At 39.8% G+C, this 10,755-nt stretch overlaps 2 protein-coding genes across 4 annotated transcripts in view; one reads left to right on the top strand and one right to left on the bottom strand.

Annotated features, from left to right (window-relative positions):
* Nucleotides 1-682, top strand: part of LOC116004502 (CBL-interacting serine/threonine-protein kinase 3-like) — a 5,938-nt gene extending 5,256 nt beyond the window's left edge. For 2 of the 3 annotated variants that reach the window (XM_031244578.1, XM_031244577.1), the window contains exon 15: nucleotides 277-682. In XM_031244578.1, coding sequence (XP_031100438.1) covers nucleotides 277-351 — 75 coding nt within the window. In that variant the 3' untranslated portion in view covers nucleotides 352-682. Of the gene's footprint in view, nucleotides 1-140; nucleotides 253-276 lie in introns of those variants that run through there. The other variant, XM_031244579.1, reaches the window with a different exon arrangement.
* A 1,084-nt stretch (nucleotides 683-1,766) lies between these two features.
* On the bottom strand, nucleotides 1,767-4,325 carry LOC116003788 (probable serine/threonine-protein kinase PBL18). The gene is made up of 6 exons (XM_031243714.1): nucleotides 4,099-4,325; nucleotides 3,107-3,432; nucleotides 2,897-3,032; nucleotides 2,612-2,748; nucleotides 2,416-2,539; nucleotides 1,767-2,322 (listed from the first exon to the last, which is right to left on the bottom strand). The coding sequence occupies exons 1-6, from the start codon at nucleotides 4,157-4,159 to the stop codon at nucleotides 1,919-1,921; spliced, it is 1,188 nt and encodes a 395-aa protein (XP_031099574.1). The 5' UTR covers nucleotides 4,160-4,325; the 3' UTR covers nucleotides 1,767-1,918.
* Between the last annotated feature and the right edge of the window lie 6,430 nt (nucleotides 4,326-10,755).

Here is a 10,755-nt window from a genome sequence, read left to right as displayed (position 1 = left end):
TTTTTTTTTTTTTTTTTTTTTTTTTGAAAACAATGTACACTCTTAGTTACTGTAATTTCGGTTTCTTATTTAGATTTTGCATTTCAGCAAGCATGCGAAGTGTTTAGCATAATATATTACAAAAAAATATAAATGTGCAGTTCAACTATCAGCTCAAGCTTTTAGTTTAGACAGGACAAATCCTTCAATTTAGTATTAGAACCAGACCAAAGGTCACACCATTCAGTGCAACTCTCGATCCTTATCTTATTGTTCATATTTGCTTTCGCCCCGCAGTTCTACAAAAATCTTTCAACCTGCCTCGATGACGTGGTATGGCGAACCGAAGAAGACATGCAAGAAACAAAGTAGAACCCCACTACCAGTTTTGGTACATTGAATGGGAACAAGACAGATTGTATTTAAACCTCACCAGACATTATGCCTGGAAAGTAGAACAACATACAGTAGTAGGTTTTTTCTTTGTTCCTACCAATTGTGAAGAAGATTTGGTTTCATTTAAGCCTGTTTTAGAAATCTTTTTCTTCCTGCTGTGGGGCTTTTTTTTCTCCCATGAGAAATGAGAATTGCACCAAGGGGATCATCTGTATTTATTTATGATGTAGACAGTAGACTTATTGATGGGATTGCTGTTGTAAACAGAAATTTTATGGGCTCTTTGACAATATTTTTGTTGCCTGAACTCTGTTGTGTTTTTCAGTTTTACATAAATGATTCCCCCGTCCAGAGTCATGGCAGAAATAAATAGCGGGATGCAACTTAACAGTATATAAGTTCTCTTACAGTGTTTGTATATTAGTGTCCACAAGGTCAATTTTATACTTCTCTCTTGATAGGAATCCAATGTTGCACCCTATGGTGGCCAATGAAGTAGAGCTATTAACACTCTTTGGATTAGCCAATATGTGTAGTCAAATCCTAACGTGTCAAAAATCTTGTAATCAGTGACATAAGTCTAAGTTCAATTTATGCTCTCATATTATAAGATATACCAAATGATGATGATAACGATGACGATGATAATAATAATTAAAAAAAAAAAAAAATACCCAAATGTTCAGATGTTCTACCAAACATGATAGAAGGTGCCAAGCAACACCATAAGCCTAAATGGTTCATGTATTAACTATGTAATGACCTAAATGGTTCACGGATTAATTATATACTTATTAGCTGGAATTACACAATTTGAATGTAGTTTTGGATCATGGTCAATGTTGCAAAAATCGCACCTAGGCGCTAGATGGTGGCTAGCCGCCTAGAAAATCACCGGAATCTGTGATTTATGCGGCCAGCCGCCTAAGCGCCAATTAGGTACGGTGGACTAGGTAGCCTAGGCTGTTGACGATTAGCTTTTTTTTATTATTATTATTAAATGGGTTATTTCGCTTAAAACGACGTCAATTTGAGCGAAAAATCATAAATAGCTCAAATCGGTTGCAAACCTAAAAAATGTACAACAAAAAAAAAAATCAAAATCAATTACTATAATATTTTTGATACTTTGTGAGCTGAGATTTTGTGGAATTGTGCTTTGATTTTTTAAATCTTTATACAATTTACCATTCTAGTTGTTTTTTAGCTTAATACGGAGTATTTAATATTTTAATATTAACTAGTAAAGTATTAAATAGTTTATAATTATCAAATCTTTGAAAAAAAAAAAAAACTGAAAACTCGAAGAATACCTAGCGATTTTTGCAACCTTAATCATTGTTCACAATGCAAAGTGGACACTAGGGGTCGCGGGAGATTGGTGACACAAGGGATTGAACTGATATTTTCATTTTTTTTTTTTTTGGATTTGCATATGTACTTCATACCTATCAAAACTTGATGGATGATTTACAATCATATGAAATGAATACTAAACAAGAAGAATATTTAGACAAGTATGTGGAGTTTATGAGAACTGATCTTACTGCAGTCTATTAAGTTTTTGAGGATGAATCAGCTTGTCATTTACATGGCTCTGTAACTTGGGTGGTGCATCCATGGAGACCACATCCTTTGGTGCTGGAAGCTGTTCCAGAGCAGCAAGAACATCTGGCATGCAAGGCCGAGCCCTCGGGTCTATATGGAGACACTTCAATGCAAGAGCAGCGGCAGCTTGGGCGCCTTTCTTGGGATACTGCCCGCCCAATCTCGAGTCCATGATTCTCATAACTTTCCGGCTATCGCTTAGGAATGGCAATGCCCAATCCACCAAAGTTTCTTGTGCAGCACCCCCGGCATTCTCGTCCCCCATTGCTCTTCTCCCTGATAAGAGCTCCAACAAGACAACCCCAAAGCTGTATACGTCGTTTTTTGTTGTCAAGTGACCTGATATGATGAATAAGTTCATTTAAAGGTAGAGAACAAAAGATGCATCTTCCTTAATAGTCCCAACACATAAAAGAGTGAGAGTTGCCAGACCTGTTGCTACATATTCTGGTGCAGCATAGCCCTGTGTTCCTACCACCCTAGTCGAAACATGAGTTCTATCCCCGCTGGGACCATCTCTTGCAAGGCCAAAATCTGACAGCCTCGCGTTGAAGTCCTGCAGCAAAAACTGTTGAGTAACGTTTAAGGCTAAAGGCGGCTAATCAAAGGAATCTGTTGGTGTACGTACCGAGTCCAGAAGAATGTTGGAAGCCTTAAGATCGCGGTAGATCACATTGGCATCCAAGCTGTGTAAGAAAGAAAGTCCCCGTGCAACATCAACTGCAATACGCATTCGGGTAGTCCAAGTCATAAGTTGAACTCCTTCTGCATAGAGAATCAGAAATAGAATATTATTGATTTGGAGGGACAAATAACTTAAAAATTGATTGATTTTCATATACAAAACCAACATGATATCAATTACAGAAACAAACAGTTAATGGAGCCATGCCAGAGAAGAAAATCTACTCACTTCGGAATAGATGATTTTCCAAGCTTCCTTTTGGCATGAATTCGTAAACCAGGAGTCTATTTTCAGATTCGGTGCAATACCCAATCAACTTCACAAGATTCTTGTGGTGTAGCTGGCCTAAGTAGTTAACCTCTGCCTGCAGGTTCAACAAGTATAAGGTAACGAAAAGTGATACACTACTAAAGGTTTTCAAGGGTTTAAGGAACATACAACCCATTCTCGATGACCTTGGAAGCTTTCCGGCTTAAGTTTCTTTACAGCCACAACCATCCCAGTCCCAGGTTTGCAGGGCGCCAAAGTCTTCTCGTCTATCCATCCTTTGAAAACAAAGCCAAATCCTCCCTCACCAAGCAGACTATCCGAACGGAAGTTCCTAGTGGCAGTTTTGAGGTCATTGAAGGTAAAAGGCTTGAGGTAGGTGGAGATAGAGAGATCATGATCGGAAGTTGTAGTAGTACTGGTTGATCTTCCATTAAGTCTTTGCTGACCATAACGAGCTGATCCCTTCTTCTCACTGTCAAGGGAAGTCTTAGAATCTGGAACAAAACCGATCGACATGAGTAATTCGATGATAACATTATATGAACTTCAGCAACAAATCTGCTTAAATTAGTACGAGAAAAAACAAAAGACTTGATGAAACCAAAGGAAACCTAGTCCAATCAAATACACAGGAGTTTCTTGAATCAAAATAATGCAGCAGATGAGATAGGCATCTTAGTTCATATCTAATTAAAAAAAAAAAATACATCAGAATCTATAGAAGTTTCAACAAGACACCAAATTCATTCTCTGTACCATCAATGTACATCAGTATTCAGAAACCACAAGAGTGGACAACAACATTTTGATACAGTTACAAGTGCAAAAGCTTCCAGCATGTATGTATAGGTTAGCAAAAGTATATATACATACATACATACATACAAGGCAGGCAATACAGCTAAACAATTATTGCATCACCAAATTCATCTGAACATTGAACAGAATAGAATCTGGCATTCTAATTGGCTATCTATGTTTAATCTGCAGAGTGAAGAAGAGTGCCACTCCCAAGAAGTCACACTGCTAAAAATCCATTTAGACAAATACCCAAACATCATGTGTGCAAATCAAAATGTGGTTGCAACTTGCAAGTACAGAATTCAATCAAATAGTCAACAAAAAGGAATAATAGTTGGTAGGGAAAAGGGAGGGAGTACCAGGGAATAAACTAGAAGAAGCATGAGCAAGCTTAGCAGATTTCCCCATGCAAATACCCATATCTAGAACAGGAAACTGCAACCTTTTCTTTGCCTCTTTAGAAGTTGGGAATCTGATCCAAGGAGGAGAAGGAGGAGGAGAAGGATGACAGAGACCCAAGATTTGAATATCTGTGAACCCATTCCTACATATGAGATCATGTGTCAGAACTTTTGACTGAATGATGCAAATTGCAATGCCTTGATGAAAAATTAGGTAGTTGCTAGTTAGGTTCAGTTGTTCAAACGTTTGACCAACCTAAAGCCTTTTACCACTGAGTTAAAATTCTCATTTTATTTGTTCCTCAAACATCTTTCGTAATTTACATCTGAATCTGGACACAAATGTTTCTTTCGTTGACGAGGAAAATCTGCTGTCACTATTCGATAGTGTTTATTAAATAAATCATGTCTTATGACTCTAGTCCACAAAATATTATAATGGAATGAATTAATTTAAATTGTCTATAATTGATCGGTTCAAATCAAGAAAGCCAAGACCGCTCTTACTAATAATTGTACTTGAAAAACAAATATTTAATTTCTTCCATTTATAAATAATGTTATTATGTATTATATAATATAATACTAATATTCTACCTGTCCAAGTGTATTATCAGAAATCCGAATAACATTGTCGAGGTGGATATATGGGATAATGTTTATAAATTCTTATAGAAATTTATATTATTTTTCATCTAAAAACAAATGTAACTTTTAACAATACATGATGGGTCACACTTGTGTGAGACCGTCTCACGAATCCTTATTCGTGAGACGGGTCGGGTCGGGTCAATGCACCATGCAAATGTCATACTTATATGCTCAAATATAACACTAATCAAGAATACAATTTTTGTTACTTATTAGAGAAAAAGTAATACATTTTTCATAATAAGTAATGTTGACAAATGCCTCTCACTTATAAGGGCAAATATAATACTTTTGTGAAAAATGTAATACTTTTAAATCGAAATGTAAAAGTATTGTATTTTTCCTTAAAAGTATTACATTTACCCTTATAAATAACAAAAATTTTATTCCTGATTAGTATTACATTTGAGCATATAAGTATGATATTTGTGCATATAAGTGTTACATTTGCATCTTGACCCGACCCGACCCAACCCGTCTCATGGTGAGACGGTCTCACACAAGTTTTATTATATCCTCGTCAATTGGTAATTACAATAAATTTCTTTATTGAAAATAATTAAACTAGTATATCCAGTAGTGATACAGACACGACATTTTACCTAAGTTGATAACAATTTAGTTTAGGGGGAATTTTTTTTCTTTAAAAAAAAAACAATTAAGGGGGAAAACAATAATTGATCAAATCCTGAATTATTTTCACCCAAATAAAATAATGGTACAAGAAACACAAAGTCGGATTTGACGATGATGACTTTAAGAACTTTAGAAGCAAAGAAAAGGTAAAATCCAAGAAGGCGGCTGAGATGATGAGTTGAGAAAATAGTCTTCAAAAGAAGCATACATAAAACATTGTGAATGAACGTTTAGATTTGAATGGCAATTGGCAATTTTGTTGTTTAAGGAAGATGGTCAAACTACGCAGTTTAGTACAATGATCCCAAATTTCCAATTATTTATGCGCACGTTGCAACGGCTGCTTATGGCTTCAGTGTATGTCCACCCCTCTTTTTTCTTTTATATATTAAGTCATTCTGTTCACAAAGAATTTTTATAAATGGAAATTCAACCTCTACTTTGTCATTGGAGCAAAATTTCTAGATGACCCGTAAACCTTTAGGCCTTGCTAAGTTTGTCCGAGTTGTTATACCATGGACTAGAGTCCATCTTGCAAGGTTGATCCTAGTCCTAAACTGTGTATGTTAACATCGTGTGTTCGTAGTATACAAATTGTGAACTGACAAGATAATTAGGCAAGGTACTAATCCGATCCGATACTAGTCCGCCCCATCAAAGAACAGTTACGAAGGAGCGTGCAAAACAACTACTAAGGAGTCGAACACACTTGTGGAGGCGGACACATGGAAGTCAAACGGCCACCCGTTACACCGACACGGCACATTGAAGAGAGGAATTACTCAGTGGCTCCCTATTATTACTCCTCCCACCATTATTACTCGAGTCCGTTACACTAACTAGAAGAAAAGTCATTAGTTGCACACATAGTACAAGTAGTAGATCTGTTGTAGATGATGGGGTCTCTGGTTTTCGGACACATGCAAACTATTGTACTGAACATTTGTACTTACTAATACACAAATATACTTCGGTAACATTCTTACCGTCATTGGTACTTTTATTGAGAGCCGAGATCAAATCTCAGGCAAAATTTCACAAATTAGTTTGTCACTAGAAATGACACGATCAGATCTAGCAGCTCCCATGGTTCCCGTTACTTGAACTACAACGGCAACCACGACCGCGAAGGGGATCTTCGTAGCTAGCTCAACAACAATTGTGGATAGAGGCCGCGTTCCCGTCCATCCAGGACATGGACTTCCAAGAAATTGCCCAGGTCATTTAGTAGGCGGGAAACGGCGACAACGGCGGCACTGGCTCAGCTAGTGGTAGGGATGCAAGGTCAAGCTCCCCCACTGCCCCCTCAAGAAGAAGAGGTGGAGTCCCCGCGAAGAGAAAACACGCGGCCTCGGCCACTTGCGCGTCCACCTCCTCCATGCGTCCGCCTTCGAGCATGCGCGCAGGAGGGTGAAGGGATGCGAGAAAAGACCTAGTGATTATCAATGTACCCTATTGGTCATGGTCCGCCCTGATCAATTTTGTTAAAAAAAAAAATTAAAAAAAATATAGAAAAAAAAATTTACGCTCTATTCCTTTAGGGCCGGCACGGGATCCGATCTCGCTAGCTACTTGACGGAAGGGTGTTTTCTTGGTCAAGCTTAAAGCTTGGTTACGAAAACACTACACTCTATTCTCTTAGGGCCGGCACAAGACCCGATCTTGCTAGCTACCTGACGGAAGGGTGTTTTTTTGGTCAAGCTTAAAGCTTGTTTACGAAAACGCTATCCCCTAAGGGATAGTACGGGGCCTAACCTCGCTCACTACCCTACGGAAGAGCCGACTTTTGACCGAGCCTGCGGGCGGTCGAAGTGAGGTATGAGCAAAATAAAAAAATAAAAAAAAACACGCAAAAAAACATCGCAGCCAAGGCCGCGCCTCGGCCACGCATAACAGAGACCGCGCCTCGGCCACGCATAACAGAGACCGCGCCTCGACCACTTATGGCCGAGGCCACCTCAACCACGCATGGTCGAGGTCGCCGAGGCCACGCATGGCCGAGGTCGCGCCTCAGCCGCGTTTGGTCAATGCTTCAGTTATTAGCCGGGGCCGTCCTTGCTACCGTGACTGCTCCGGTCAGGGTTCCAACAAAAAAAAAAAAAAAAAAAAAAAAAAAAAAAAAAAAAAAAAAAAATTTTTCCGGCACAAGACCCGATCTTGCTAGCTACCTGACGGAAGGGTGTTTTTTGGTCAAGCTTAAAGCTTGTTTACGAAAACGCTATCCCCTAAGGGATAGTACGGGGCCTAACCTCGCTCACTACCCTACGGAAGAGCCGACTTTTGACCGAGCCTGCGGGCGGTCGAAGTGAGGTATGAGCAAAATAAAAAAATAAAAAAAAACACGCAAAAAAACATCGCAGCCAAGGCCGCGCCTCGGCCACGCATAACAGAGACCGCGCCTCGGCCACGCATAACAGAGACCGCGCCTCGACCACTTATGGCCGAGGCCACCTCAACCACGCATGGTCGAGGTCGCCGAGGCCACGCATGGCCGAGGTCGCGCCTCAGCCGCGTTTGGTCAATGCTTCAGTTATTAGCCGGGGCCGTCCTTGCTACCGTGACTGCTCCGGTCAGGGTTCCAACAAAAAAAAAAAAAAAAAAAAAAANCTAGTGGTAGGGATGCAAGGTCAAGCTCCCCCACTGCCCCCTCAAGAAGAAGAGGTGGAGTCCCCGCGAAGAGAAAACACGCGGCCTCGGCCACTTGCGCGTCCACCTCCTCCATGCGTCCGCCTTCGAGCATGCGCGCAGGAGGGTGAAGGGATGCGAGAAAAGACCTAGTGATTATCAATGTACCCTATTGGTCATGGTCCGCCCTGATCAATTTTGTTAAAAAAAAAAATTAAAAAAAATATAGAAAAAAAAATTTACGCTCTATTCCTTTAGGGCCGGCACGGGATCCGATCTCGCTAGCTACTTGACGGAAGGGTGTTTTCTTGGTCAAGCTTAAAGCTTGGTTACGAAAACACTACACTCTATTCTCTTAGGGCCGGCACAAGACCCGATCTTGCTAGCTACCTGACGGAAGGGTGTTTTTTTGGTCAAGCTTAAAGCTTGTTTACGAAAACGCTATCCCCTAAGGGATAGTACGGGGCCTAACCTCGCTCACTACCCTACGGAAGAGCCGACTTTTGACCGAGCCTGCGGGCGGTCGAAGTGAGGTATGAGCAAAATAAAAAAATAAAAAAAAACACGCAAAAAAACATCGCAGCCAAGGCCGCGCCTCGGCCACGCATAACAGAGACCGCGCCTCGGCCACGCATAACAGAGACCGCGCCTCGACCACTTATGGCCGAGGCCACCTCAACCACGCATGGTCGAGGTCGCCGAGGCCACGCATGGCCGAGGTCGCGCCTCAGCCGCGTTTGGTCAATGCTTCAGTTATTAGCCGGGGCCGTCCTTGCTACCGTGACTGCTCCGGTCAGGGTTCCAACAAAAAAAAAAAAAAAAAAAAAAAAAAAAAAAAAAAGAGAGAAAAACTTATTCGTCTCAAATCTGCACTATTATTACTCCCTAGTTGACTCAGTTACGCTCTCAAACTTGGGAGGATGGGAGGCTGGTGACAGAATAATTGGGCAAGGTACTAATCCGACCCGGTACTGGTCCGTCCCATCAAAGAACATTTGCAAAGGAGCACGCACAACAATTACTAAGGAGTCGAACACATTTGTGGAGGCGAACACAAGGAAGTCAGACGGACATCCCGTTACACCAACACGGCACATTGAAGAGGGAATTACTCAGCGGCTCCCCATCCTTACTCATCCCACCATTATTACCCGAGTCTGTTACACTCAGTAGAAGAAGAGCCATTAGTTGCACACATAGTACAAGTAGTAGATCTGTTGTAGATGATGGGGTCTCTGGTTTTCGGACACATGCAAACTATTGTACTGAACCTTTGTACTTACTAATACACAAATATACTTCGGTAACATTCTTACCGTCATGAACATTTAGTATGTAAATTGTGAACATTCGCATTATGTGTTTGTAATATACAAATTGTAAATTTTTTAAAGGTAAATTATGAACATTTAGTATGAAAGTTGTGAACATTCAAAACCCAGGTCCACAGAATAATTTGCAGGCTTGTCCCCTTTTTTCTTATCAAATGCAATGTGTGTGTATGACATGATCAAATGAAAACATGATCACCTTGTAAAAAGGAATGACCAATCTCAGTCGTCCATCAGGGTTCATTAATGGTTGTGGGTTTTAGTTTAAAAAAAAAATACGAGGGCGATTTTATAATTTTTGAAATCTTTTAAGATTAGTGTTCATTTTATAATTGCAAACTTGAAATTTAACAATGTTAAGATCCTAACATTTGATTTCTCAAGATGGAAGGTGTGGATGCGGCTTCCCACTCCATTGCATCCTGGGTGTTGTCCATTGTTTTCCGTGTCGTTCTTAGCGCAGATCGTTTATGGCAAATTATACCGTGGACCACGGTGCACATAGCAATGTGCACCACGTACGTAAACGACGTCATTTTGAGGATTGTAAACTAACCGTCCTTTTTTTTTGAAATCACGTTTCCAGTTTCGGCCGGTCTCTGTATTTATGTTAATATTCTTTGTATTCTAGGTAATTGTTCTGTGTATTCCAGGCAATCATTCTGTGTATTCTAGGCAACCGTTCTGTGTATTCATGTTAGTAACACATGCTGTGATGTGTTTGTGCGTTCGAATGTTTAGGAGGATGAGTTCTGTGTATTTTGTGTCAATATTCTGTGTATTAATATTATTAACACAGGTTGTGATGTGTTTGTGCATTCGAATATTAGGAGGATGAGTTCTGTGTATTTTATGTCAATATTCTGTGTATTCTAGGCAAACGTTCTGTGTATTATAGATAATGATTATGTGTATTATAGATAATGAATTCCCCGGAGTCATTCGTGTCCGCATCCACTAACATCGAAACGACGTCGTTTCGGACCAGGGTCCACGATATAACGATTGATCATTTATGGTGAGGGCTTTTCGAAGGCACTGAGGCAGTGGAATCCTACCATAATTAGTCTTCCATTATTCTTGCATATAATCCACATCCAATTTTAACCATAATTAAATTGGTGGCAATTCCCTTAATTATCCTTGCATGTAATAAATCAGGATTTTTAGTTTATAATCTTGTTACCATCTGGGCCATCAGTATGCATCTATCTAATGGCTATTTTTTTTCCACACTTTTTATTTTAAGGGGTTTGATGTGAATGGAACTATATATAATTTGGTTCAGATACAACAGGTTGATCACATGCGATCGAGCGAACTCATTACTATTGAATGCGATAGTTTTTTTTTTTTTTTTTTTTTTTTTTTT

The sequence above is a fragment of the Ipomoea triloba genome, chromosome 14 (assembly GCF_003576645.1).
Source record: "Ipomoea triloba cultivar NCNSP0323 chromosome 14, ASM357664v1".
NCBI classification, from domain to species: domain Eukaryota; kingdom Viridiplantae; phylum Streptophyta; class Magnoliopsida; order Solanales; family Convolvulaceae; genus Ipomoea; species Ipomoea triloba.
Note: the sequence above shows the minus strand (reverse complement) of the source record. Positions and strands in the feature narration are given on the sequence as shown.

Coding starts and splice junctions, on each gene's coding strand:
- LOC116003788 (XM_031243714.1), bottom strand. CDS start 4,159: ATGGGTATTTGCATGGGGAAATCTGCTAAGCTTGCTCATGCTTCTTCT. Junction 2,749..2,896: donor GGAAAATCATCTATTCCGAA/GTGAGTAGATTT, acceptor TTCTCTATGCAG/AAGGAGTTCAACTTATGACT. Junction 2,323..2,415: donor ACCAGAATATGTAGCAACAG/GTCTGGCAACTC, acceptor TCATCATATCAG/GTCACTTGACAACAAAAAAC.